General features: G+C 38.5%; 1 protein-coding gene across 1 annotated transcript in view; it reads right to left on the bottom strand.

The window, feature by feature from the left end:
• Positions 1-24997, bottom strand: part of LOC117402465 (Golgi resident protein GCP60-like) — a 53156-nt gene extending 28159 nt beyond the window's left edge. The window contains exons 1-4 of the mRNA XM_034003611.3: positions 24588-24997; positions 1716-1857; positions 1157-1297; positions 634-792 (exon numbers count right to left, since the gene is read on the bottom strand). Coding sequence (XP_033859502.1) covers positions 634-792; positions 1157-1297; positions 1716-1857; positions 24588-24849 — 704 coding nt within the window. The 5' untranslated portion in view covers positions 24850-24997. The remainder of the gene's footprint in view (positions 1-633; positions 793-1156; positions 1298-1715; positions 1858-24587) is intronic.
• Between the last annotated feature and the right edge of the window lie 1511 nt (positions 24998-26508).

Genomic DNA, 26508 nt, shown 5'->3' with positions numbered 1-26508 from the left:
AAGTAGGATTAGACATTTTTTCGTTTTGCATTCATTAACACTGTTTTCAAAATCCCAAGTAACTGCACATAAAATGTCACCTTATACTTTATTTTTTTTTGGTTCCTATTTAAAGCAGAAGACTGGTGATAAAACAATACATTGTTTACATAATTACTGCTATGAATTGTATGCAAATTATACTTAGTTTAAATACAAGCAAAAGAAGTTGTACAGTGAAACTAAATCTTAACAGTGTGCACTAATGTCATATTTTTTAGATTGTTTGGCGACCCATCAGAAACCTTGCCACGACCCAGATTTGGGTCGCGACCCCACTGTGGGAAACGTTGATATAGGCTATGTGTAAAAATGAGTTTAACTCAATGTAAACTTTGCGCTTTTGATATTCACAAGTTTTAGTGTGTGACATCCGATGGCGAAACACTGTTTCAGTAGTAATCTGTAACAAACCAGTTTCTAGTCATATAACGACCTCTAGCAGTTAACAAACTGCATATCGCATTGACTTCAGGTTTTACCGCAGAGTATATTTTGACATTTTTATAGCTGACTGTGGCTACCACTGTATTAGGAGGGAAGGATTTTTTTTTTTTTTTTGTTTGATCAAAAGTCAAAGATATGAAGACTCACTTCTGCTGCTCCATGCGGAGCCTCTCTTCCTCGATCTGCCTCCTCTCCTCTTCCTCCCTCAACCTCGTCTCCTCCTCCTCTTGTTGTCGCTTCTCCTCCTCCTGCCTCACTCGCTCCCGCTCCTCTTCCTCAAGCCGACGGCGCTTCTCTTCCTCCTGTCTGAAAATGAAGACCCTGCATATTGAAATCAGTTTCACAAAAGTCGAGGCCTTAATAAAAAATAAGCAGGGTTGCTGTAACCTGCCCAACCATCTTTTTAAACCCCACCACAATAGAAGCACTGTTCAGCCAGTTTATCCCAAAACAGTTTTCAATACACAAACCCCAAATGTTATCTTCATGCCAGGTTTAGGTATTTATACTAGTGTATCCTAGAATGTAGAATCACCTGGTTCTCAACCCAAGTCCACAAGTAACCTATACCCAGTTTTTAAATGGTATTCTTTACATATTTGTATTTTGTACATTAACTTTGTATAATACAATTGCACCTTCCCAATACAAGCTTAAGTCATGGTCTTACCTTTTCCTTTCCTGATCTTCCTTTTCTATTTTATGAGAGGTAACATATGGTGCAAATAAATGGCAACATTTATTTAACAACTTCACAAATTCCACCATAGCATCTTCTTTCAACATATTTCCCAAATATGCCCATTCTTTCCTGTTAAGAATGAAAAACATGAATAAAGACAAGGGTTATAAATATGTCCACCATAGAAGATAATGTAATAGATTTTTAAAAGTATTTTCAGTAAAATCTATAACAAAGTACGGTAATCCAGATACTCGTTTCAGCACCCAAATGCTTGAAGCCCCAGAAAATGTTGTATTCCTGAAAGCATAGATGTGATTGACGAAATGTGCATCTACCTATGTTTACATCTGACATGACTAAATGAAGATCCATGCATTATATTGCATAATAAGAAGCAGGCCCCATCATCTACCGTCTGGTCCCTAATCCTCATTTTATGCTGTGGAATTTTAATTTAAGTGTCTGGTAAACAACTATGTTACATCAGTTCATGTGGTTACATTTACCATGCTGTAACAAAACGTCCTGACCATCGGATTCTTACCGTCTGTCATTTCCAAGTACATCAAAAAACCCAACCTCTGGACAGACATCTGGATTATAAGGACCAAGTGAAACTTGTTTTTGGAGGGCCACAAGCCTTAGTTTTTCTTCATATGTGGGATGGAAGGCTTTACCATCTTTTTCTGTAAATAATGAAACAAAAAACAAACTTATTTATACAAACTGAATAAAGTCCAGGATCAGCAAGCAATATAGCAATATCTGTATGCATTCCATTTAATTCTAAATCTTGCTTGTAACACTTGCAATCTGTAAAAGGAAAACCACCATTAGTTAACCAATACAAGTCATCTTTTCAGTGTTTTAGCAACATGCTACTTTTTTGTATTTGTAGATAATTTTAACAGCTTCCTATTTTCCCATGTCATCATGTAGCAGGGAGGCGTGTGCTTGTATAAGAAGCTGACAGGGGACCAGAAAAACATTTAACCCTTTACAATGGCTGCCGTCAAACTAAATTGTGGTGGCATGTGGGAAAACGAGGAGACAACATTTTAGTTATCCGTATGGAAATACAATACTGGGAAACACAAAAACAAATTAATGGGCGCTGTGTGGAATATTCAAGTCCATGAAAAAATAGCAAAAGTCCTTGCAGATAAGAGATTCACACGAACACTACAACAGGGACAAAATATTTTAAAAAAACAAACAAAAAAACTCAAAAGATAGCAACAAATAAAGCGGGACCAAACCAAAAAAAACATTTTTTTTTTTATGAACAAATGCAGTGTTTTAGACAGTGTGAAAGAGCTGCAGGGTCTTCTGAATAGTACCTGTGTTAGGGTGGGCAAACAGAGCGTGATCGTGTTCATCCCCTATGAGTAGGACTATGTGTGCTGCAGCAGTTTTGAAATTGATGTAAGATTATCCCAGTAATCAATCAGAAAACATATACATATATTAATATAACTTTTTGTCTGCACACAATATTTAAGTATATCTGTGTGGTTTTATGTTTAAAACAGAGCTCTAAAGTCGCTACAAACCCTAAAATACAACAAAACCTGTTACAGTCAGCACTCACATATCCAACCCTATATAATTTTGACTTCAGTGACGGTTAAATTGCTTGTGTGACCGAGAGCTGAGACTGCCTGTGTGTGAGTGCATCACTGAGGGGGGTGGGAGCAGGTCTGACACAACCAGTCAGGGTTAGGAAGTGTTGGACCAATGAGTGAGGAACTTGGAAGGATTTGGGTGTGTGTGGAGATGACAATCTGAAAGAGAGAAGCGGGACCTCACAGCAGGAGAATTGAGAGAGAGTTGAGAGAAGAGGTTGAGTGTGCAAGAGATGAGAGGAATGAGAGCCATTGTTAACGAAAAGCTAAATAAAATTAAAAAAAAAACAGCAGTTTCCTACTGCTTTGAACTGCAACTGTTGTCTGTCTCATTATATCCTGGAAACCCAGCAGCTCAGCACTACAATACTTTTAAATCCGGTACATATTGTAGCAGTATGTAAAATTCCCCATTAACACTAGACCCGCCGGATTTTTTAACTACCTAGCACTGCCACGTAGGTCATTTTGACCCATCCAGGAGCTGTGTTGTAAACACAGACGCAGTTCCATTGAACACTATTGTGTAAACACGTGTAAACTGGTACATAAAAACCTGTAAAAGAGAATTTTTTTTTTTCTAAAAGTAATATAAAAAAATAATAATATATAACATACATTTCATATTAGGCACATAAGTTGTTATCCTACCTGTCATTTCAGTTTGCTGCATGCATCTGAGTGCAGCTTGCCGTATTCCAATCAAAATGACAAAACGAAGGATTGATGTCTCCCAGGTACATTGAGAAATAAAGCAACTAGGCTTTCAGTGAGTTGGAATCTTGGTGCAATTGTACAAATTCACAATCATAGCAATCTATGTCTAAGAGTCAGTCTACAAACAAAGAAAGGCTTGAAATTAAAAAAAAAAAAAAAAAGTGTGCTAGGAGGAGGGGGCGTGTCTTGCTTGCTGCATTTACAAAAAGATATAATAAAAATCTTACGTTATATTTAAAAAAAAAAAAAAGATGTATTGTAATACACGTGGCGGTTCTAGGTAGAACTGTTTATAACTATCATTTTTGCGATTCTGGCTATCAAACGCGGTCATGATATTTAATTAATATATTTAGGAAAAGTCAAAAACTGACACGTCAGGTAAAATTCATTTTCACACAAGCTGTTTATTTTACACGCGCGGTTTAAAAATAATTTTATTCACAGTAAAAAGGGTTTAAAAGCATGGGAGATCGTGTCTAAATCAGTGGTTCTCAGCCTTTTTTTACGGAAGGCACACCCGGGCACTTGAAATTATTCTGAGGCACACCACATTATATAATCTTAAAATTGTAGTTTAATCACAGATAGTATTGCTTTTCATATTACTAATTGTACACAGGCAATCAGTGCACTATGGGCACAGCATTCCCAACGGGCAAATCATTACTGTCAAAAATAATAAAAAATACAATTATAAACTTATCAGTGCAAACCTCAGGTTTAAACTTCAGATTGTCTGTTGCAATTGCACCATCATGTTTCAGGATAAACAATGTATCCACGTTTTTGACTAAAGACATGGACTAAAATGTAACAAATGACAATCTGAAACATTGCAATGAGCACTGATTTAAGCTAATATAGCATTGTGTTCATTTTAAAATATTAATCAAACTATTAATTCAAATAAAAACTAGTTTAACCTCTTCAATTTATGTTGCTAATTAGGCATTATAAAAGCCAAGAAAAACCATGTCAGAATGCTCAAAACTGAAAGCATTGTCCTTAACATGGGAAACATCCACACATATAAGAACATAAGAAAGTTTACAAAACAAGAGGAGGCCATTCAGCCGATCTTGCTCGTTTGGTTGTTAGTAGCTTATTGATCCCAGAATCTCATCAAGCAGCTTCTTGAAGGATCCCAGGGTGTCAGCTTCAACAACATTACTAGGGAGTTGGTTCCAGACCCTCACAATTCTCTGTGTCAAAAAGTGCCTCCTATTTTCTGTTTTGAATGCCCCTTTATCTAATCTCCATTTGTGACCCCTGGTCCTTGTTTCTTTTTTCATGTCGAAAAAGTCCCCTGGGTCGACATTGTCAATACCTTTTAGAATTTTGAATGCTTGAATCAGATCACCGCATAGTCTTCTTTGTTCAAGAATGAACAGATTCAATTCTTTTAGCCTGTCTGCATACGACATGCCTTTTAAACCCGGGATAATTCTGGTTGCTCTTCTTTGCACTCTTTCTAGAGCAGCAATATCCTTTTTGTAACAGGGTGACCAGAACTGAACACAATATTCTAGGTGAGGTCTTACTAATGCATTGTAAAGTTTTAACATTACTTCCCTTGATTTAAATTCAACATTTTTCACAATATATCCGAGCATCTTGTTGGCCTTTTTTATAGCTTCCCCACATTGTCTAGAGTGTTTGCCACTCCTCCTATTTTTGTGTCGTCTGCAAATTTAACGAGTTTACTTACTATACCAGAATCTAAATCATTAATGTAGATTAGGAATAGCAGAGGACCTAATACTGATCCCTGTGGTACACCACTGGTTACTTCGCTCCATTGTGACGTTTCTCCTCTAATCAGTACTTTCTGTTTTCTATATCCATTGTCGATGTTGCATCCTCAAAAAAATCAAGCAGGTTAGGAAAGGGAGAAACGATCTCCCTTTCCTAAAACCATGCTGACTGACTCCCAGGATATTGTTACCATATAGGTAATTTTCCATTTTGGATCTTATTATAGTTTCCATAAGTCTATATATAATAGAAGTCAGGTTTATTGGTCTGTAGTTACCTGGTTCGGTTTTGTCTCCCTTTTTGTGGATCGGTATTACTTTTGAAATTTTCCAGTCTATCGGTACAACCCATGTCAAGAGACTGTTGCATGATCTTGGTTAAAAGTTTGTAAATAACTTCTTTCATTTCTTTGAGTACTATTGGGAGGATCTCATCCAGCCCGGGGCATTTGTTTATTATAAGAGCTCCTGGTCCCTTTACCACTTCTGCCTCTGTTATGCTAAAGTTATTTAAAACTGGATAGGAACAGGTTGTCAGGTGGAAAGCAATCATTTAACATATTTGCTATTTTTTTTATTTAGTCTATGATTTTGCCATTTGTGTCTTTTAGACATTAAACCTCCTCTTTGAATGTTCTCTTGCTGTTATAACATTGGAAAAACATTTTGGAATTGGTTTTAGCCCCCTTAGCAATATTGGTTTCTATCTCTCTCTTGGCTTTTCTAACTTCCTTTTTGACTTGTGTATGCAGTTTCAAGTACTCTTTCTGTGTACTTTGTTTTTGATCCCTTTTAAAACGTCCCTTGTAAAGTGCCTTTTTTCACGGAATATATTTTTTTAATTGATCTATTAAACCATTTTGTTTTAGATTTATATTTGTCTACTTTTGGGATATATGCGCCTCTAGTACTACATTTTTAAAAAACAGCCATCCTTTTGCTGTGGATGTTTTCTCTATTTTACTCCAATCTACTTCTGTTATTGTAAACGTTAGCTTTATTCATTACTTTTTGGGTTTTAAAAATCACCTATCACATCATAGTTACTTGTTAGTGCAGTAGCTTTAAGTTCTAACATTTTGTTTCTAGCATTTAGATAAATACATTTAATGGATGTCTTACCTGAGTTGTTGCCCTTGTTTTGATGTGGTCTCCCTTCTGTTTTATCTGTTTTCTCCCCCCTTCATTTCTAGTTTAAATGCTTCTGGACCTCCTCAAGGATCCTTTCTCCGAGTAGATTAGTTCCCTTTCTGTTTAAGTGCGGTCCGTCCAGCCTCTATAGATAGTCCTTGCTGTAGAATGTGTTCCAATGTTCAAGAAAGGTGAAGCCTTCCTGTGTGCACCACGATTTCAGCCATGCATTTTGATTTTGTATTTCCAGCTGTCCATAAGGTCCTTTGCAAGGTGCCGGCAGTATCCCAGAAAATGCCACAGTTTTGGTCTTGTCTTTTAATTTCCTTCCTAGCTCTCTGAATTTGTTTTGCTTGGCCTGTCTCTTCCAATGTTGTTTGTACCGATGTGGACGACTACTACCGGGTCGTCTCCTGTTCGTTCTAGGAGCCTGTCCACGTTCTCAGTGATGTGCGTGACAGAGGCTCCTGGAAGGCAGCACACTGTTGTAGTAAGGGGGTCCAAACTGCAAACTGAACTTGCTGTGTTTCTCAATATGGAGTTGTGGCAAAGTGGTAATGACGTGCAGGTGAGTGCAGTGCAGAATAATCACACGGACAGACGTTGGTACAGGTGCAAGGGTGTTTATTTAATTTAATAAATGTCCAGAGCCTCAAGGCAAAACCTGTAAATAATAATAGTGCTGGAAGTGATACAGCGGCGTGTATCACTTCTAATTGTAATCCTACGGGTTTGACCCGCAACCCCAAAGTCCCGTTCCGACACCCACACTAAACACGTACACAAAGCCAGTGCGTGATACAAGTGTTAAAAGGTGCAAACACAGAGACAGTTCCGAAAGTGAAACAGGTGAGTGGTGAAGTCCGGGTTTTCGCTGGCCTGCGGCTGCAGCTCCGGATCGTGCTCAGTAATCTTAGTGAGACAATAACACACAAGACACACAGTGTTAGGACACAGACACAAAACACTCACGGTCGCGTTCACGTTTCGGGCTCCTTCTCGGTTATATGTTTTAACCATATGCAAAGGAACAGATCACTCAAGCCATGCCCCCTATTTATACCCTCGCCCATGACCCCGAGGTTAACGAGCGCATCCGCTCCTCCAGTCCTCGGATGCCACGCCGCTTACCGTCTGGGTCACTGAGCTCGGGTGCCATGGCTCCGCCCCCTTCCGAACTGACCGACTTCCATCTACCCTACGGAATAAATTGTCGTGCCATTTCATTAAGGGTACTCTGTTCCTCGTATACCGTGCTCTCACAGGTCGAGAGGGAGATCTAACACTAAGACTCATTCGATCTCTGTCACAGGAGTCCACAACAATCATGACCTCCCTTCTTTTGCTGCCTGGCCAGCACTGTTTATAGGGTCCTGGATGTTGTTCCTTTCATTCTCAACTGTGACAACTGCATGATGTGGGAAATCCGAGAAAACCCGACAGCGCTCAACCAAGTTTGTTTAAAGTGCCGCACGATCCAGGAGTTGCTTCAACGAGTAAGTCTGTTAGAAACGGATCTGGAGAAAATGAGACAGCAACAGGAGCTTGAAGAGCTGACACACCCACAATTCATGGAAGTCTGCACCCCTAGCAGACTGAAAGCCATCAGGGAGATGGAAGAGTCGAAACAGCTGGGTTCAGATAGGCAGAAGCAGGGACAAAAAGAAACTTCGTCAAACACAACCACCAGAAATCCAAACATCCAACAAATTTGAGCCACTTCAACATTTAGATGACCAAAACCAACATCAAGAGAATGAAAGGAACAACATCCAGGACCCTATGAACAGTGCTGGCCAGGCAGCAAAAAGAAGGGAAGTCATGATTGGTGGGGACTCCATATTGAGAAACACAGCAAGCTCAGTTCGCAGTTTGGACCCCCTTACTACAACAGTGTGCTGCCTTCCAGGAGCCTCTGTCAAGCACATCACTGAGAATGTGGACAGGCTCCTAGAACGAATAGGAGACGACCCGGTAGTAGTCGTCCACATCGGTACAAACAACATTGGAAGAGACAGACCAAGGCCCCTGCAAAACAAATTCAGAGAGCTAGGAAGGAAATTAAAAGACAAGACCAAAACTGTGGTATATTCTGGGATACTGCTGACACATTGCAAAGGACCATACGGACAGCTGGAAATACAAAATCAAAATGCATGGCTAAAATCGTGGTGCACACAGGAAGGCTTCACCTTTCTTGAACATTGGAGCACATTCTACAATAAGGACTATCTATATAGGTGGGACGGACTGCACTTAAACAGAAAGGGAACCAATCTACTCGGAGAAAGGATCCAGAGGAGGTCCAGAAGCATTTGAACTAGAAAGGAAGGGGGGGAGAAAACAAAAAACAAAAGGGAGACCACATCAAAACAAGGGCAACAACTCAGGTAAGACAACTATTAAATGCATTTATCTTAATGCTAAAAGTCTCAGAAACAAAATGATAGAACTTGAAGCTATTGCACCAACAAGTAACTACGATGTGATAGGTGTTACACAAACTTGGTTGTTTGAGAGTGATGGAGACGAATATAATATTAGTGGGTACACACTGTATAGGAAAGACAGGCAGGACAGAAGAGGTGGAGGGGTAGCGCTATACATAAGAAATAGTCTTCAAGCCCAGGTGTTAAATCAGGACAAAGAAAACAATGCAGAATCAATATGGGTCAGAATAATGGACAAAAATACAAAGGGCATAATAATAGAAGCATGCTATAGACCTCCAAATTAAGACGCTGAGCAAAGTAATCTGTTATAGAATGACATTCGAAATGCATGTAGAAAAGGAGAAGCCATACTAATGGGGGATTTCAACTTCCCCCATATAAAATGGGAAAACCCGATGGGGGGCACGACGGACGAAATTGAAATGGTGAAAATGACAAATGACTGCTTCCTAACGCAATTTGTCAAGGCACCGACTAGAGGGGAGGCATGCCTTGATTTAGTCAGACAGAATTAAGACAGTTAAGACAGAATAACTAAAACAGAGGTCAGAGAGCCATTGGCAAACTCAGACCACAACATGGTCTCATTTGAAGTATTTTTTAAAACCCCAAAAATAATGACTAAAGCTAAGGTTTACAATTTTAGAAAAGCAAACTATGAAGGTATGAAACAGAAACTAACAGAAGTAGATTGGAGTAAAATAGAGAAAACAGCCACAGAAAAAGGATGGCTGTTTTTTAAAAATGTAGTACTGAGGCGCAAAACAATTACATCCCAAAAGTAGACAAATCTAAATCTAAAAAAAATGGGCAAAATGGTTTAATAGATCAATTTTAAAAAATATTCAGCGAAAAAAGGCACTTTACAGAGCGTTTAAAAGGGATCAAAAACAAAGTACACAGAAAGAGTACTTGGAACTGCAAACACAAGTCAAAAAGGAAGTTAGAAAGGCCAAGAGAGAGAGATAGAAATCAATATTGCTAAGGGGGCTAAAACCAATTCCAAAATATTCTTCCAATATTATAACAGCAAGAGAACATTCAAAGAGGAGGTTAAATGTCTAAGAGACACAAATGGCAAAATCATAGACGAAGAAAAAAAAAATAGCAAATATATGAAATTATAACTTTTCACAGGTTTTTACACCTGTCAACCTATCCAATTTTAAATAACTTTAGCATAACAGAGGCAGAAGTGTTAAAGGGACTAGGAGCTCCTAAAATAAACAAATCCCCTGGGCCGGACGAGATCCTCCCAATAGTACTCAAAGAAATGAAAGAAGTTATTTACAAACCGCTAACCAAGATCATGCAACACAGTCTCTTGACACAGGGGTTGTACCAACAGACTGGAAAATAGCAAATGTACTACCGATCCACAAAAAGGGAGACAAAACCGAACCAGGTAACTACAGACCAATAAGCCTGACTTCTATTACATGTAAACTTATGGAACACTATAATAAGATCTAAAATGGAAAATTACCTATATGGTAACAATATCCTGGGAGACAGTCAGCATGGTTTTAGGAAAGGGAGATCGTGTCTAACTAACCTACTTGACTTTTTTGAGGATGCAACATTGAAAATGGATAACTGCAAAGCATACGACATGGTTTATTTAGATTTCCAGAAAGCTTTTGACAAAGTCCCACATAAAAGATTAATTCTCAAACTGAATGCAGTAGGGATTCAAGGAAATGCATGCACATGGATTAGGGAGTGGTTAACATGTAGAAAACAGAAAGTACTGATTAGAGGAGAAACCCCAAAATGGAGTGAGGTAACCAGTGGTGTACCACAGGGATCAGTATTAGGTCCTCTGCTATTCCTAATCTACATTAATGATTTAGATTCTGGTATAGTAAGTAAACTCGTTAAATTTGCAGACGACACAAAAATAGGAGGAGTGGCAAACACTGTTGAAGCAGCAAAGGTCATTCAAAATGATTTAGACAGCATTCAGAACTGGGCAGACACAAAAAGAAACAAGGACCAGGGGTCACAAATGGAGATTAGATAAAGGGGCATTCAGAACAGAAAATAGGAGACACATTTTTACACAGAGAATTGTGAGGGTATGGAACCAACTCCCCAGTAATGTTGTTGAAGCTGACACCCTGGGATCCTTCAAGAAGCTGCTTGATGAGATTCTGGGATCAATAAGCTACTAACAACCAAACAAGCAAGATGGGCTGAATAGCCTCCTCTCGTTTGTAAACTTTCTTATGTTCTTATGTAAATCCTAGAACAATTCGCTGCCGCTTTAGACAGCTCCTCTTCCTTCTTTCTTTTTAAACGTTTAAGTTGACATGGTGCTCACAGATGGAAAAATCACAGTGACACTGCCAGTGAACACATGCAATTGAAAATTCCTGGAGGCATGGTCATATTGAGCTCAGTCTAACAGCATCCCTCCCACTGTTTGCACTTCATTAACCAAAAATACAGTATGTCTTTCTCGTGGCTTAGTGCTGGGAGGTGCATAGCAAAAAAATGATAACAATAACTCATTGATAAAGAGTCATTTTCTTGCAGGATGAGATTAGACAGGATTCAATTGAATTGTGACAGAACGGGCCAGCTGACGCTGACCAAGGTTGCGAATGGGTTGTAGATCAGGGGTGCACTTTCGCACTATGACCAGGTCGTCAAGTTGCATGTTTTCACGATGCAGTCACTGGACCAAGCAGTCATGGGTCCACTGAACCAGGTTTGTGGCATGGTTCATGGCTGTAACCAGAGGTATTGTGGGATAGAGGTTTCCTGTCAGATGGCGGTGCAAGTTTTACAACTTGTTTCTGTAACTTTTTCTGAATTATGTAGATTATTTTTGTTTTGATGTAAATAATAAAAATGGGCAAGTGGCAGTCGGTAACAGAACAAGGTACTGCGTAAACCTTTTGTGTGTGAAATAACATGCAATATAACATTTTTTTTTTGGTTTTTCTGTAAATAATAAAAACGTCATGAAAGTGCTTAAAACTTCAATTTCTGTGTCTGGGTCTGCTGAAAAAGGGCAATCGAATCTTGGACACTTGCACAAAGTCAGGGATTTTGTAGGCATATAGTCAGGTGTATGATTAAACAATTATACCAAACAGGTGCTAATGATCATCAATTCAATATGTAGGTTGAAACACAATCATTAACTGAAACAGAAACAGCTGTGTAGGAGGAATAAAACTGGGTGAGGAACAGCCAAACTCAGCTAACAAGGTGAGGTTGCTGAAGACAGTTTACTGTCAAAAGTCATACACCATGGCAAGACTGAGCACAGCAACAAGACACAAGGTAGTTATACTGCATCAGCAAGGTCTCTCCCAGGCAGAAATTTCAAGGCAGACAGGGGTTTCCAGATGTGCTGTCCAAGCTCTTTTGAAGAAGCACAAAGAAACAGGCAACGTTGAGGACCGTAGACGCAGTGGTCGGCCAAGGAAACTTACTGCAGCAGATGAAAGACACATCATGCTTACTTCCCTTCGCAATCGGAAGATGTCCAGCAGTGCCATCAGCTCAGAATTGGCAGAAAACAGTGGGACCCTGGTACACCCATCTACTGTCCGAAGAAGTCTGGTCAGAAGTGGCCTTCATGGAAGACTTGCGGCCAAAAAGCCATACCTCCGACGTGGAAACAAGGCCAAGCGACTCAACTATGCATGAAAACACAGGAACTGGAGTGCAGAAAAATGGCAGCAGGTGCTTCTGGACTGATGAGTCAAAATTTGAAATATTTGGCTGTAGCAGAAGGCAGTTTGTTCGCCAAATGGCTGGAGAGCGGTACACGAATGAGTGTCTGCAGGCAACAGTGAAGCATAGTGGAGGTTCCTTGCAAGTTTGGGGCTGCATTTCTGCAAATGGAGTTGGGGATTTGGTCAGAATTAATGGTCTCCTCAATGCTGAGAAGTACAGGCAGATACTTATCCATCATGCAATACCATCAGGGAGGCATCTGATTGGCCCCAAATTTATTCTGCAGCATGACAACGACCCCAAACATACAGCGAAAGTCATTAAGAACTATCTTCAGCGTAAAGAAGAACAAGGAGTCCTGGAAGTGATGGTATGGCCCCCACAGAGCCCTGATCTCAACATCATCGAGTCTGTCTGGGATTACATGAAGAGAGAGAAGCAACTGAGGCTGCCTAAATCCACAGAAGAACTGTGGTTAGTTCTCCAAGATGTTTGGGCCAACCTACCTGCCGAGTTCCTTCAAAAACTGTGTGCAAGTGTACCTAGAAGAATTGATGCTGTTTTGAAGGCAAAGGGTGGTCACACCAAATATTGATTTGATTTTTCTTCTGTTCACTCACTTTGCATTTTGTTAATTGATAAATATAAACTATTAACATGTCTTTTTGAAAGCATTCTTACTTTACAGCATTTTTTCACACCTGCCTAAAACTTTTGCACAGTACTATATATATATATATATATATATATATATATATATATATATATATATATATATATATATATATATATATATACAGTGCCTTGCGAAAGTATTCGGCCCCCTTGAACTTTGCGACCTTTTGCCACATTTCAGGCTTCAAACATAAAGATATGAAACTGTAATTTTTTGTGAAGAATCAACAACAAGTGGGACACAATCATGAAGTGGAACGAAATTTATTGGATATTTCAAACTTTTTTAACAAATAAAAAACTGAAAAATTGGGCGTGCAAAATTATTCAGCCCCTTTACTTTCAGTGCAGCAAACTCTCTCCAGAAGTTCAGTGAGGATCTCTGAATGATCCAATGTTGACCTAAATGACTAATGATGATAAATAGAATCCACCTGTGTGTAATCAAGTCTCCGTGTAAATGCACCTGCACTGTGATAGTCTCAGAGGTCCGTTTAAAGCGCAGAGAGCATCATGAAGAACAAGGAACACACCAGGCAGGTCCGAGATACTGTTGTGGAGAAGTTTAAAGCCGGATTTGGATACAAAAAGATTTCCCAAGCTTTAAACATCCCAAGGAGCACTGTGCAAGCGATAATATTGAAATGGAAGGAGTATCAGACCACTGCAAATCTACCAAGACCTGGCTGTCCCTCTAAACTTTCAGCTCATACAAGGAGAAGACTGATCAGAGATGCAGCCAAGAGGCCCATGATCACTCTGGATGAACTGCAGAGATCTACAGCTGAGGTGGGAGACTCTGTCCATAGGACAACAATCAGTCGTATACTGCACAAATCTGGCCTTTATGGAAGAGTGGCAAGAAGAAAGCCATTTCTTAAAGATATCCATAAAAAGTGTCGTTTACAGTTTGCCACAAGCCACCTGGGAGACACACCAAACATGTGGAAGAAGGTGCTCTGGTCAGATGAAACCAAAATCGAACTTTTTGGCAACAATGCAAAACGTTATGTTTGGCGTAAAAGCAACACAGCTCATCACCCTGAACACACCATCCCCACTGTCAAACATGGTGGTGGCAGCATCATGGTTTGGGCCTGCTTTTCTTCAGCAGGGACAGGGAAGATGGTTAAAATTGATGGGAAGATGGATGGAGCCAAATACACGACCATTCTGGAAGAAAACCTGATGGAGTCTGCAAAAGACCTGAGACTGGGACGGAGATTTGTCTTCCAACAAGACAATGATCCAAAACATAAAGCAAAATCTACAATGGAATGGTTCACAAATAAACATATCCAGGTGTTAGAATGGCCAAGTCAAAGTCCAGACCTGAATCCAATCGAGAATCTGTGGAAAGAACTGAAAACTGCTGTTCACAAATGCTCTCCATCCAACCTCACTGAGCTCGAGCTGTTTTGCAAGGAGGAATGGGCAAAAATTTCAGTCTCTCGATGTGCAAAACTGATAGAGACATACCCCAAGCGACTTACAGCTGTAATCGCAGCAAAAGGTGGCGCTACAAAGTATTAACTTAAGGGGGCTGAATAATTTTGCACGCCCAATTTTTCAGTTTTTTATTTGTTAAAAAAGTTTGAAATATCCAATAAATTTCGTTCCACTTCATGATTGTGTCCCACTTGTTGTTGATTCTTCACAAAAAATTACAGTTTCATATCTTTATGTTTGAAGCCTGAAATGTGGCAAAAGGTCGCAAAGTTCAAGGGGGCCGAATACTTTCGCAAGGCACTGTATATATAATTATAATTATGCACACATACACACAAGGTTCGAAATTAACACCTGCCAAATTTGGTCTGTGGAGGGTAATTTTCACATACTTATTATACACCACAGTGGCGGGTAAGTTTTTGTACACTTCACATCGCTCGACTGTCGTTGAAGAGCAAGGCGACCTGCGATCATCGCTGTCATGTCGCCGTGCAGTTTATACTTTCTACCGGCAATCGCCCTGCTCAAACTGCAGTCGCTGACAAAAGGAGAATGCATGGGTAAATGCTGAACAAATGCAATCAACTTGTGAATATTTTAACTTCACCGAAAGTGTAACCGGTGAAGTTTTAATTTTAATACAGCGACTGCTGTTTTAAACACATTGTATATTACAAAGTCCAGGTCCAACACGTTGTTGTTGTTGTTGTTGTTGTTATTAGTGGTTCCCCTAGCATTCTACAGGCCCTGTGGCCCGCCGGGTCAAAAAAGGCAGCCGCCGGGCCTACAAAATTGGAAAAAAATTCATAATTGCGCGTGTGAAGTTAGTTTTCAGGTTTGTTTTAGCGGAACAGGCTCTGCAAGGCTCCTGCGCCGCCTCGCCTCCCCACAAGCACCACAGGCCCAACGGCCGGTTACATTTAACTAGTATAATATATATAGTGCACATGGGTTCCGTTTCATAAATCTTGGTTATACGTTATCTTTGTACTGTCCTCTAAAAAAATTAGTCAGGAAAAGTTCCTACATCAACAAACATGACCGCCATGAGCCAATCAACATGGGTGACATGCCAGTTTCACCAATTTTTTACCCTGAAATGACACATTCCCACCACTAGGGGCAGCTGTTAACATGGAAACGTGAGTACAGTCATGGAAAAAATATGTTTCAAATCAGCCATTTTTCCCTGGTGTCTAGCCAATCAGCTTCACTAACTGGTGTAACTTAAACCACAGTAAATACACTGGAAAGCCTGATATTTTACACACACTACAATATAAAAAGACACATATTGTAAACTAAGAAAAAAATGCAGTGCACGCACACACACACACACTCGTGCAGAAGGTGTCCATCTCCCGAGTTAGTTAATTGTTTAAATTGTTGCTAATCGGGAAATGGTCACCTGTATAAAAACCTCCAGCGCATCCAGTTCGTGCAGAGAAGGAACGACAGCAACAGTGGAGAGTAGAAATAAAGGAAAGACAACACAACTTAAAAAGGAACCGTCAAAGCTACTGCCCAGCCTGACCTTAAAGGACCTGTGGTGTATTGTGTTTGTGATTTTTGTTTATATTTTATTTTCGCTCTGTGAGCAAAGTGTTTGTTTAACCTTTTATTTTATTATTTAAAAAACTAGCACACCGCGTCTTTTGCCTGCAATAATGCCTCTTTGTTTTTTTGTATGTGTTTCTAGTATAAACCTACTGTCACAATCTGTTGACAAGTTAACGGGAAAATTCAAAGTCTCTAGATAAGTTATATGCAGTTTGTAAAAGTTATGAACAAATTTGTTTTATTAAAGCTACCATGAATATAATTTCAGCACAATGTTAACATATGATAGATGTCAGTTACATTCTACCGTTTATTTTAATTATATTAAAGGTGTTGGGCCAGATGGTTAACTATTGAGTGCTATCATATAACTCTGGATGTGATTTATTATGAAATAATTTGTTCTGTATTTGAGCAAACTCTCCAAAAGGTCTATTACCTGCAGAGCATAATAACTGCTCAATTTCTCTCTGGGTTCTGTTCCAGCTTCTCTCTGTCCTGTTTAAAATTCCTCTACAGAGGATTCGAGTGGTGTTACTCATGAATCGTGCACGTTATGTCCTAGTAGCAGTTTGCTGACAATTACATATGGTGAATTGTGTATTTGCCAACACCCGATAGTCAATCGTTACACTAGTATCACTTTCTATTGCTTTAAAAAAAATGCACATTAAATGATAGTGACATTAAAATATACAAAAACCAATACATGCTGTAGACTTTATTTTATATTGCAAAATGAAGAATAGGGCACCACACGCGCACACACACGCGCACACAAACTCAAACAAAGAGTGATCTAGAATTTAGAACAATGTTAGCCTCTTATATGCATTATTTTTAAAGTCTATATGACTGTATACTATTTAGAATTTTGTGTGCATCCAAATAAAATTTAAATTGCCTACTAACCAATAATTCCAATATGTGTGCCAAAATTGACACAGTTATCAGAGTTGTGATAACGCTTCATTTATAATAACCAAGCCGCTTAAATTTCACAATAACTGCTGCTTGCAACTCTAGTTATTATTATTCTTTGGCACGCTACTCCTCTTACACCGTTTAAGCTACAAACGCCGTGCTTCTATATACAACTTTTTGATATATTTTATACTTTTTAAACTATTAAGCTTTTTGTCGTTTTTTTGTCAATCTTCATTCACGTTAATGGGACTTTTTTCAACATTCTAAAGCTCCCCATTGTTTAAAAACTCCCAGACTTCCAACATTCTATTTACTGTAAACGATGTAACTTTTGACACAAATCAGCTACTTTGACCACTTTCCCAACAAGTAAGAGCATATGGAATCTTCCTCTACTTCTCTGTTATTCAAATCTGAAATCAAAACAGAAATAACTTTTACCAATCAACAGGTACAGCTGTTTTAGTAACTGCATCAACTAAATTCTCTAACTTTTTATAAACTGAAATTGACCACTTTCCCAACAAGCTAGACAAAAAGTTAAGAGGGTATGACATCTTCATCTACTTCTCTGCTATTAAAATATGAAATCAAAACAGAAATAACTTTTACCAAATCAAGAGGTACACCCGTTTTAGTAACCGCACCAACTACGTTTTCTGTGAACTTTTAGAAATAACTGCCGTTTTGACCACTTTCAACAAGTTAGACAACTACTTAGAGCAAATGAAATCTTCCTTTACTTCTCAGCTACTCAAATAGAAATCAAAACAGGAATGGCGTCTACCAATAAAGAGGTACAGCTGTTTTAGTAACCGCATCAACTTCTTTCAGTAGGCTACTTCCCACTGTTGAATTAACTGTCATAGAACTTTGAGAAATTTCAAATTATAGCACATTCTAAGCATGAGACAATTAGTAAACAATGTGACTTTTGACACAAATCAGCTACTTTGACCACTTTCCCAATAAAGCAAACCCCACAACTTTACTTGTAAAGTTACCATCTAGTTTTGTATTATGAATATTGATTTAATAGTGTTTATTATTAGGATTAGGGATGGGAATTTCGAATAGTTTCCTATTTGAATACACAGGGTACAACATTTTTGTGTATTCAAATATATCTCTTCCATGTGTAATATACATCGTAGCTACAGTTTTGAATGGATCCGCAGTCTTGAGGAGCGAGGTCTGGCTGCCTGCAATGCACTCTCTCTCTCCAGCATGCTTGGTGTGCACCCCAGCAGTTGTTCAAAGCAGTAAAGAAAGAGAAAGGCACACACTTATTCGAGCGCCTTTCCATGCGTATCTCTTCCAATTAAAGCAACAGTAGCATAATATTGCGCAAACCACCAAATCATTTTTGCTGTAGTGTATTCAGAATAAAATAACACCTATCATATAGCAACCTAAATATTCGACATGTGTTTAATTCTAACAAATAATATTTATAAAATAATCTTACCAGTGTAAATATTGTAACCTGGTCAAAACAATAGAAAATACATTCCAACATTACAATCGTTTAACATTACTAACACAACTAGCAATCAACTACTGACATCAGATGAATCTAATTCAAGTTACTTTGTTTATTCAATAACCCTGTAAATAATTCAAAACAAGGATACCTGGTTGTACTTTTAATGGTCAGTGCAAATGTTGACATTACTCCATCCATTCACAGAAAGTCAATAGTAGATGTTTTACATTGAACTGCAATCGAGTTAAAAAAATAATTCCTTTCCAAGTCCAAGTATCTTGCCTTTTCTTATTAGTCACTGCGTTAAGAACATAAGAAAGTTTACAAACGAGAGGAGGCCATTCAGCCCATCTTCTTCGTTTGGTTGTTAGTAGCTTATTGATCCCAGAATCTCATCAAGCAGCTTCTTGAAGGATCCCAGGGTGTCAGCTTCAACAACATTACTGGGGAGTTGGTTCCAGACCTCACAATTCTCTGTGTAATAAAGTGCCTCCTATTTTCTATTCTGAATGCCCCTTTATCTAATCTCCATTTGTGACCCCTGGTCCTTGTTTATTTTGTTGTTCTGCTTAACATTTAGTATGTCGTTGTAGCAGGGCTGAGATCTGTGCTGACTGCTGGCGTGTTCACAGTGCTGCAGGAAGAGGGCAGCAGTCGTCCAACAACCGCCTGTAAGTCATGGCCGTGACACGGGGAGGTGGGAGAGGGGGTGTGTGGACTTTCCCTCTCTCTGAATGGCTGGGAGGCGGGTCTTGGGGTGATTGTTGGCCCTAGAAGATAATGCTTCTTTTTTGCCTTCTGTTTTCATATGATTTATTGCAATGGCGTGTGCGCTATAGGTGAGCACTGAGACACCTTTACCATCGTTGGTAGCAACGGTGTCTTAGTGCCACCTTGTGGCGAGAAATAAATAGTGTTTAGAAACCCAGCTTTCTGTCTCCGGTGTCAGTGATTTCCCACACCCTTCCACAGTCTTTATATTCATCATAATGTTAAATTACCTTTCTAATTTCGATGTTACCCAAGTTTGGATTACTTCTTTTAGCACTATATACATTATTTTATTTCAGTTCAAACATTCAAAGTTCACCAGTGCCATGCTCCCAGAACTGTTTCCTCAGGTCTGCCAGATTTTAGTGAATGGGCCAGCAGAGACCCTACGGACGGACTGAGCGGGGCTGGAAGAGAGCCGCGCGCGACTTGAAAAAAAAAAAGACAACGCCAAAAGAAGGAATAAGTGTAACGGGGAAAATAAATGGGCAGACCCCAGAATTGTACAGGGTAGTGAGGGAACAGGGTGAGCGTAGGACGGAGTCCCGGGCCGTGCGGCTCGCGACGGTTGGGGTTTGTTTTGGCTGCTGAGTGCAGTACCTTTATTTTGTAGATTTTTGGTATTTGTTTTTGTTTTCTTTTTGCCTTCTGTTTTCATATTATTTATTGCAATGGCGTGTGCGCTATAGGTGAGCACTGAGACACCTTTACCATCGTTGGTAGCAACGGTGTCTTAGTGCCACCTTCTGGCGAGAAATAAATAGTGTTTAGAAACCCAGCTTTCTGTCTCCGGTGTCAGTGATTTCCCACACCCTTCCACAGTCTTTATATTCATCATAATGTTAAATTACCTTTCTAATTTCGATGTTACCCAAGTTTGGATTACTTCTTTTAGCACTATATACATTATTTTATTTCAGTTCAAACATTCAAAGTTCACCAGTGCCATGCTCCCAGAAGCTGTTTCACAACTGGCTAGCAACAGCTGCAGAAGCTGCTGTGTACAGTCATTACAGCGGAACTCATGCAGGGATCTTAACATTAGCTAAAAACAAGGCAATAAAATTGGCAACATTTTCAAACAGAATACAATTACTGAAGAATGTTGCTATTACAAGCATTGCATAATTAATTAGGTTGCTTACGTTTAATATGCAAATAACAAATGGTTTAAGACTGACATAACGTGTTAAGCGTCAGCATTAAAAAAATAAAACAAAAGATGCGTTTGCTTCTACTAGTAGCTAATGCATAAGAGTTTTTTTGTGTACACGAATATGTAATATGCTATTTGAATTATTATTATTTTTATTTTTTTTTGTATTTTCATGCAATTGTGTATATGACTACACTGACCCATCCCTAATTAGGATTATTATAATTCAGTTTTAGCGTTGCTGTAACCAATATAACAGCTTAGTTGCGGGTTTGCTTGTGAAAAAATGAGTATCATTTGTACACATACATTTTCAAATCTAATACAGTATTTTCATTTTCTGACAAGCACACAAATGTGTGCATGTTTAATGGCTGAAGTAACATATATTGAAAGGCTTTGTTTAGCCACTTTCTTTTGAGACATGGGCTCTCTTTGGTTGCCATGCACAGTTAGAAACATACTGGAAATAAAAACCGTCATGAAAAAACATATAAATATATTGGGCCAGATAAAATTGCATCCGGGCCAGTAAAAACACTAGCTCAGTGGCCCAAGGGGCCAGTAGTTAGAAATCTAAACGTAGAGCCCTGGAATGGGCTGACCATAGTATGTTTACACACTGGTATGGTATGTTTACAACCTTTAAAAAATAAACAGGTTGATTGATTTGTAACTCAAAGGAAATGCTTTGTGCAACTAACGATTATATAATGTGAATAGCGTAAATTAGCAGTGAAGTATAATGCTGTTATAATCCATATGGGAGAGTATTTTCACTTATTTTGACACTTCCTCCAATGATCAATTTTCAGTTTGCTTGCATGAATTAATTTGTGTGTTGAAGTGTCAATGTAAGGCAAATCAAACTTGTTAAATATCAAAGATGTGAGTGTTTGTTTTTAAACATAGCCTGGAGGTTTACTGACTTCCAGTTTCCGAATATGATTATCAGAAGGCCATGGCTGTTTTTTTTCTCTCCAAGCCAAGCTGCACAGAAGACACCTGCACTTTGTGCAAAAAATAACAGCAAACTCCCCACCAACCCCCCCCCCCCCCCGCCATAGTGAATAGTGCATGGAAAAGTTAATTTCAAGCCCTGTATACGTTCACAGCGTTTTAAAAGTCAAAGCACAGTATTTGCAGCCATGTTTCACCCTGTTTGTTGCTCATCAGTGCAGCGCAACTGTACTTTGACTAGTGAAAAGCTCAGGAGACTAAGTAAATACAAGTTGCTTTCGAGTTAAAGTGAGAGAAAGAAATAGTATAGAATTATGGGTAGTTGGCATTTGTTCTCCTGAGCTTTTCACTAGTCAAAGTACAGTACAGATATTTGCATAAATCCTAACTACCCAGAATTCTATACTTATTGCTATCTCTCACTTTAACACGAAAGCTACTTGTATGCATTTTATCAATCGTTTTGAGCCTAACCCCTCTCTCTGTGTGTATGTGTCTATATTGGATAGATAGATAGATAGATAGATACACACACACACACACACACACAGATTAGGCTCAAAACAATTGATTCCTCGAAGTAGAGTTGATCACAAATTAAATTAAAAAAAAAAAAAAAAAATTCACATTACTAGCATGAAATACAATTAAAGCCCTTGGAACAAACTACCTACAGTCTGATACATAGCAATTCAGTCTAACACATTTGTCTAGACCAGAGGTTCCCAACCGGTGTGCTGCCAGGGCTGCTCAAGTGTGCCGTGAAATTTCAGAGGCTGACGGTGTCACGACTACTGATAAGTAAATAAAGTAAACAAGCTGTATTCAGTTAATAAACTTTATTTAAGCAAGTGTCAAAAATGATTAAATATATTAAAACCTGTTAATTACATAAAAAGTCACTGATTAAAAAGTACCAAAAAAGTACTGTACCTTATTTCTGTTTCTAGCAAAGAACTCTATATACTCCTCAACACAACCCGCAATAGCATCATTGCTGCAAATGCTTGACCAACTGTATTACGATTCGTGTGGTCGCCCAAAGCAACCTGAGTCAACGCGTTGGGAGTGCATTTTGACGTGAAGAAAAACACAAAAAAACCTCTGTTGTACTAAGATTTACATATACTCTGTAAATATGAATATATTTCTGAAGAAGAGAGACCATGAAGAATCTACCTCTGTATAATGGTGCTGTTGCACAATATTACTCTCTTGCGTTTTGCTGTGCCGTCTCTGCTTTTAGTGAATTATCAAAATTACTCTACTGTTTTCAACAGTTCTAATTTGTTTTTTATGAATATTTAACTTTTTGGCAGTTTTTATTTTCCTTTCTTTTTTATTAATGAATAACAAACAGTTTAAACTTTAAATGCTAACTTCTCTTGTGCAATAATACTGACTTTTACACTGAGAAATGTAAAACTGTTATATGAATAGCGTTTTTGTGGTCTGCAATTTAAAATTAAAAATCTGAAACCTGGGCCAGTGGAATTCAAAACACTAAAATCTTACATGTGGGAAACATTTGAAAATTGTGTTACGTAGGTATCTACGGATAATATTGCTTATTGGTCTGAGCCTGTGAAATTGAACGGCTTTCACTGTAAACAGCTCAAACTGATGAGGAATTATATTAGAGGGTGGTTTGAATTATTTTTAGGAGGTTTAAACATAAAGGCTTTTATTAGAGGGTGAGTTCAGTTGGAGAAAGTAGGGTGGTGTGCCTCAAAAAAATTAAATGTATCAAGGTGTGCCGCAGCAGAGAAAAGGTTGGGAACCACTGGCTTAGAGATGTCTAGAGATATATTTTGCATTATGTATTGGTATACAGACATATCTGTGACATTAGTCAGTGTTATATACATAACCAACCTGTTGGTTCATCAATAATACTCATAACTGCTACATTTTCAACCTCCGCCATTTTTAAATACCGGGTCCGTTCTTGTCTTGTGGTCACATTCACGGGTTCTTAGTCAAATGTTGCTTAACACGACTCTGTTGCGGTCAAAACGCACCCCAGATGTGCTGGTGCTGACGGTGGCAACAATGGGCGGGCATATAGGCAACTTCTACCGTAAGTTTTTTTTTTTTTTTTTTTTTTAATTTGAGAGGCATGCGGCAGTTATTTCGTGCCTTGCCTTCGAGATGCAAACCACATTCTAAATACAGTAACACTGTAAATCAACACAGCATCTCACCATTTGCAGCTGGTATGGTGGTCACATGTGTCCTGTAAAGCATTCATTAACACAAAGCATGGTCCAGGGACAGAACTGGATGCTGCAGTTAGTCATCGAGTCCTAATGTCGATTTAGTTTCAGGAAAAATTCTGAGGTCATGTTTTTTTTGTTGTTGTTGTTTTTGTTTTTTTTTAAAGCAGTCAGATTTAAATTACAATACTACTAATATACAAACCAATGGTTGATCACATCAATTTGTTTAGAAAATAAAGTCTCCCAGAAATATTTACAATGCAGCCCTGTGAAATGACAGTACTATTCTGTGCTGTAATACCCACAATCGATGGCTGGCTCAGTGCAGTTCCTCTATGACAACTGGACAGAAGAGAATGCCACAACATGTTTCATGGGGGCTGTTGGTATAACATAAAATCAAAGCTTGGATAATCAAGGTTTCACAGTTGTGATTATGGTGCATCTCTAACCGAAATTCCAGTCAACTCTTTAGTTTAATCACAATGTCTTTTACCTATATGTTATGTTTGGATATTTTAATTTCTGTGAAAGCTTGTGATTCCTAATTTGTTAACAGCTAGTGGAATTGATTTGAAAAGGTGTTATAATGGCATTTGGCAAACACCTTTCTAATTGATTTTATGAAAATTAACACTAAGCACTTTGTGTCAAGAGCTTTACTGGAAAGCAGACCTATACCCGTGAAACTGAATGTAAACATTAATGTCTGTACATTGTAACATTTATGACACTGTTATATTTAGTACTAGTATAACGCTTATGTTAAAAGCTACGTTTTGTGTCATTAATCGTAATATTGAGTTGTATGATAAAACACTTGATAAAAAATACCTTTAAAGAATTTAAGAGCAAGGCCATATAGCTCCTGAACAGAAAAGCCCCATTTCCTTTCCATGGTCTTGGCAGTCTCTCCCTCCCCTTTTTCTTCGGGCAGGCTCTCTGCTTCTCTGTGCTCTAATAGGGGGTCCCCAGTCCTATAGTTCAGCTCCAGTTCTCCCTCCGGATCGGGGCTGAGTGTCAGCCCGTCAATTGATACCTCTAACCGGCTGGATCTGCCACTGTTTTGGTAGGATCTCTGCACCTCCATCGTCATCTTGCCGAGTGTCAGCTGGAGCAGCAGCCACGTACCTACTTCCGTTTAATTTCTCAGCGGAACTTCCGGAAGGTGGAGGAGGATAGCAGGGAGAAATTTGACTTGAAAGGCCAACAGGCTGTAACTCCTGCCTTTCAGGCTGATAGAAAAAACACCCTCCGCGAAGCCCCACCTTTTCAGTTACGTAACGAAGTAAACCTGCAAGGAAGTTCCTTGCTTCAATTTTAAACAGAAACTGCAATAAGGCACGAGAGGTCATGGGTTGGTTGTCACTTCTTGGCAGAGCCGTAATTAGAGCGGGGCAGCCGCCCAGGGTGCAAGCTGTGGGGGCAGAAAAATGACTTAGTTTTAAAAACAAAATAAAAAAAGCCAGATTTATTAACCCTATGCTGCCGATCCGCTTTAATTTCAGGACTATGGGTCACAGCCATGAACTATGTGAATGTCCCTATGTACGCCTCCATTACAGCCGCGCCGAGTCTGGTGACGATTAGGTTTGGCGATGCGAAGAGAGAGGATAGGGTAAAACATATCTCGGTATTTTACTTACTCAAAGTTACGTTTGCGGTTTTTTATTCGTAGTATTATTATTATTTTCATGTGATTACATAAGAGCCTTTGCAGTAAATATAAAATAATCATTGTACATAGAAAAAACGTATTTACCACAAGTTGTAGTATATATATATATATATATATATATATATATATATATATATATATATATATATATATATATATAAACAAATTAATAGAGAGATCTAACAGTGGAATTGTATTTCATATTATATGGTTGGTTTAAGTTCTGTCATAAATACCTTTTGAAAAGTAAGACAAATAAAGTATAACAGCTTAAAATATCACAGCTGTAATGCAAACTTTATATTAAAATTGTAACTTCACATAAAAAAATGCTTATAACAGTAAGTTAAAAGTATAGTATGGTAATAATTTCTACAAATATTTGTGGCTAGTCATGTTGATGTTTATGGTCTTGCATGCTTATATGGATCATAATCAGGGAGTTGTCACGATTACACATGCAGTTGCAGACACAAGTATTGACGCCCTTAACTAAATAGGTCATTCAAGACGCTTTTTATTTTTATTATTGAATTGTTGTCAAATATGGTTAACATTAAGGTTGCGTATAGCCTTTGTGTTTAGATGACTTTGTACAGTTATTTCATACGCTGCTATACCAGATGTTTCTTTAAATCCTTGGCTGTTAATGGTGGATGTTTGCGAGCTGCTCGAATAATTTTACATGCTATAGTCGTAATTTTCCTGGGACGTCCACTTCTTTACATCGTTTCAGTTGAATTAGTCTTCAAATGCTTCTTGATTATTGTGGATTTTTGTATTACAATTGTTTTCCCCACAACCCTCTATCGATTCCCCTGCTTAAGCAGTTACTGTAACAAGTGTTTTTCTAACATCTAGATCCAACTTCTTTGTTTGACCATGCTGTGCTAAGTGGACAAACTACTTTGCTTCAGTTTATGTGCGTGTTTTACAGCTAAGTAGTGGTTTCTAATTGATGAAGTGTTTTAAATTGCTCAATTAAGACTATCCTTAACTTACACAGACTTTAATTCAAAACGTGCTAATATTGTTATTTACTCCAATAGGGCAGTATGACTAATATAGTTTATACAG

The sequence above is a fragment of the Acipenser ruthenus genome, chromosome 5, assembly GCF_902713425.1.
Source record: "Acipenser ruthenus chromosome 5, fAciRut3.2 maternal haplotype, whole genome shotgun sequence".
NCBI lineage: Eukaryota > Metazoa > Chordata > Actinopteri > Acipenseriformes > Acipenseridae > Acipenser > Acipenser ruthenus.
This window is presented reverse-complemented; position numbering and strand designations above follow the sequence as displayed.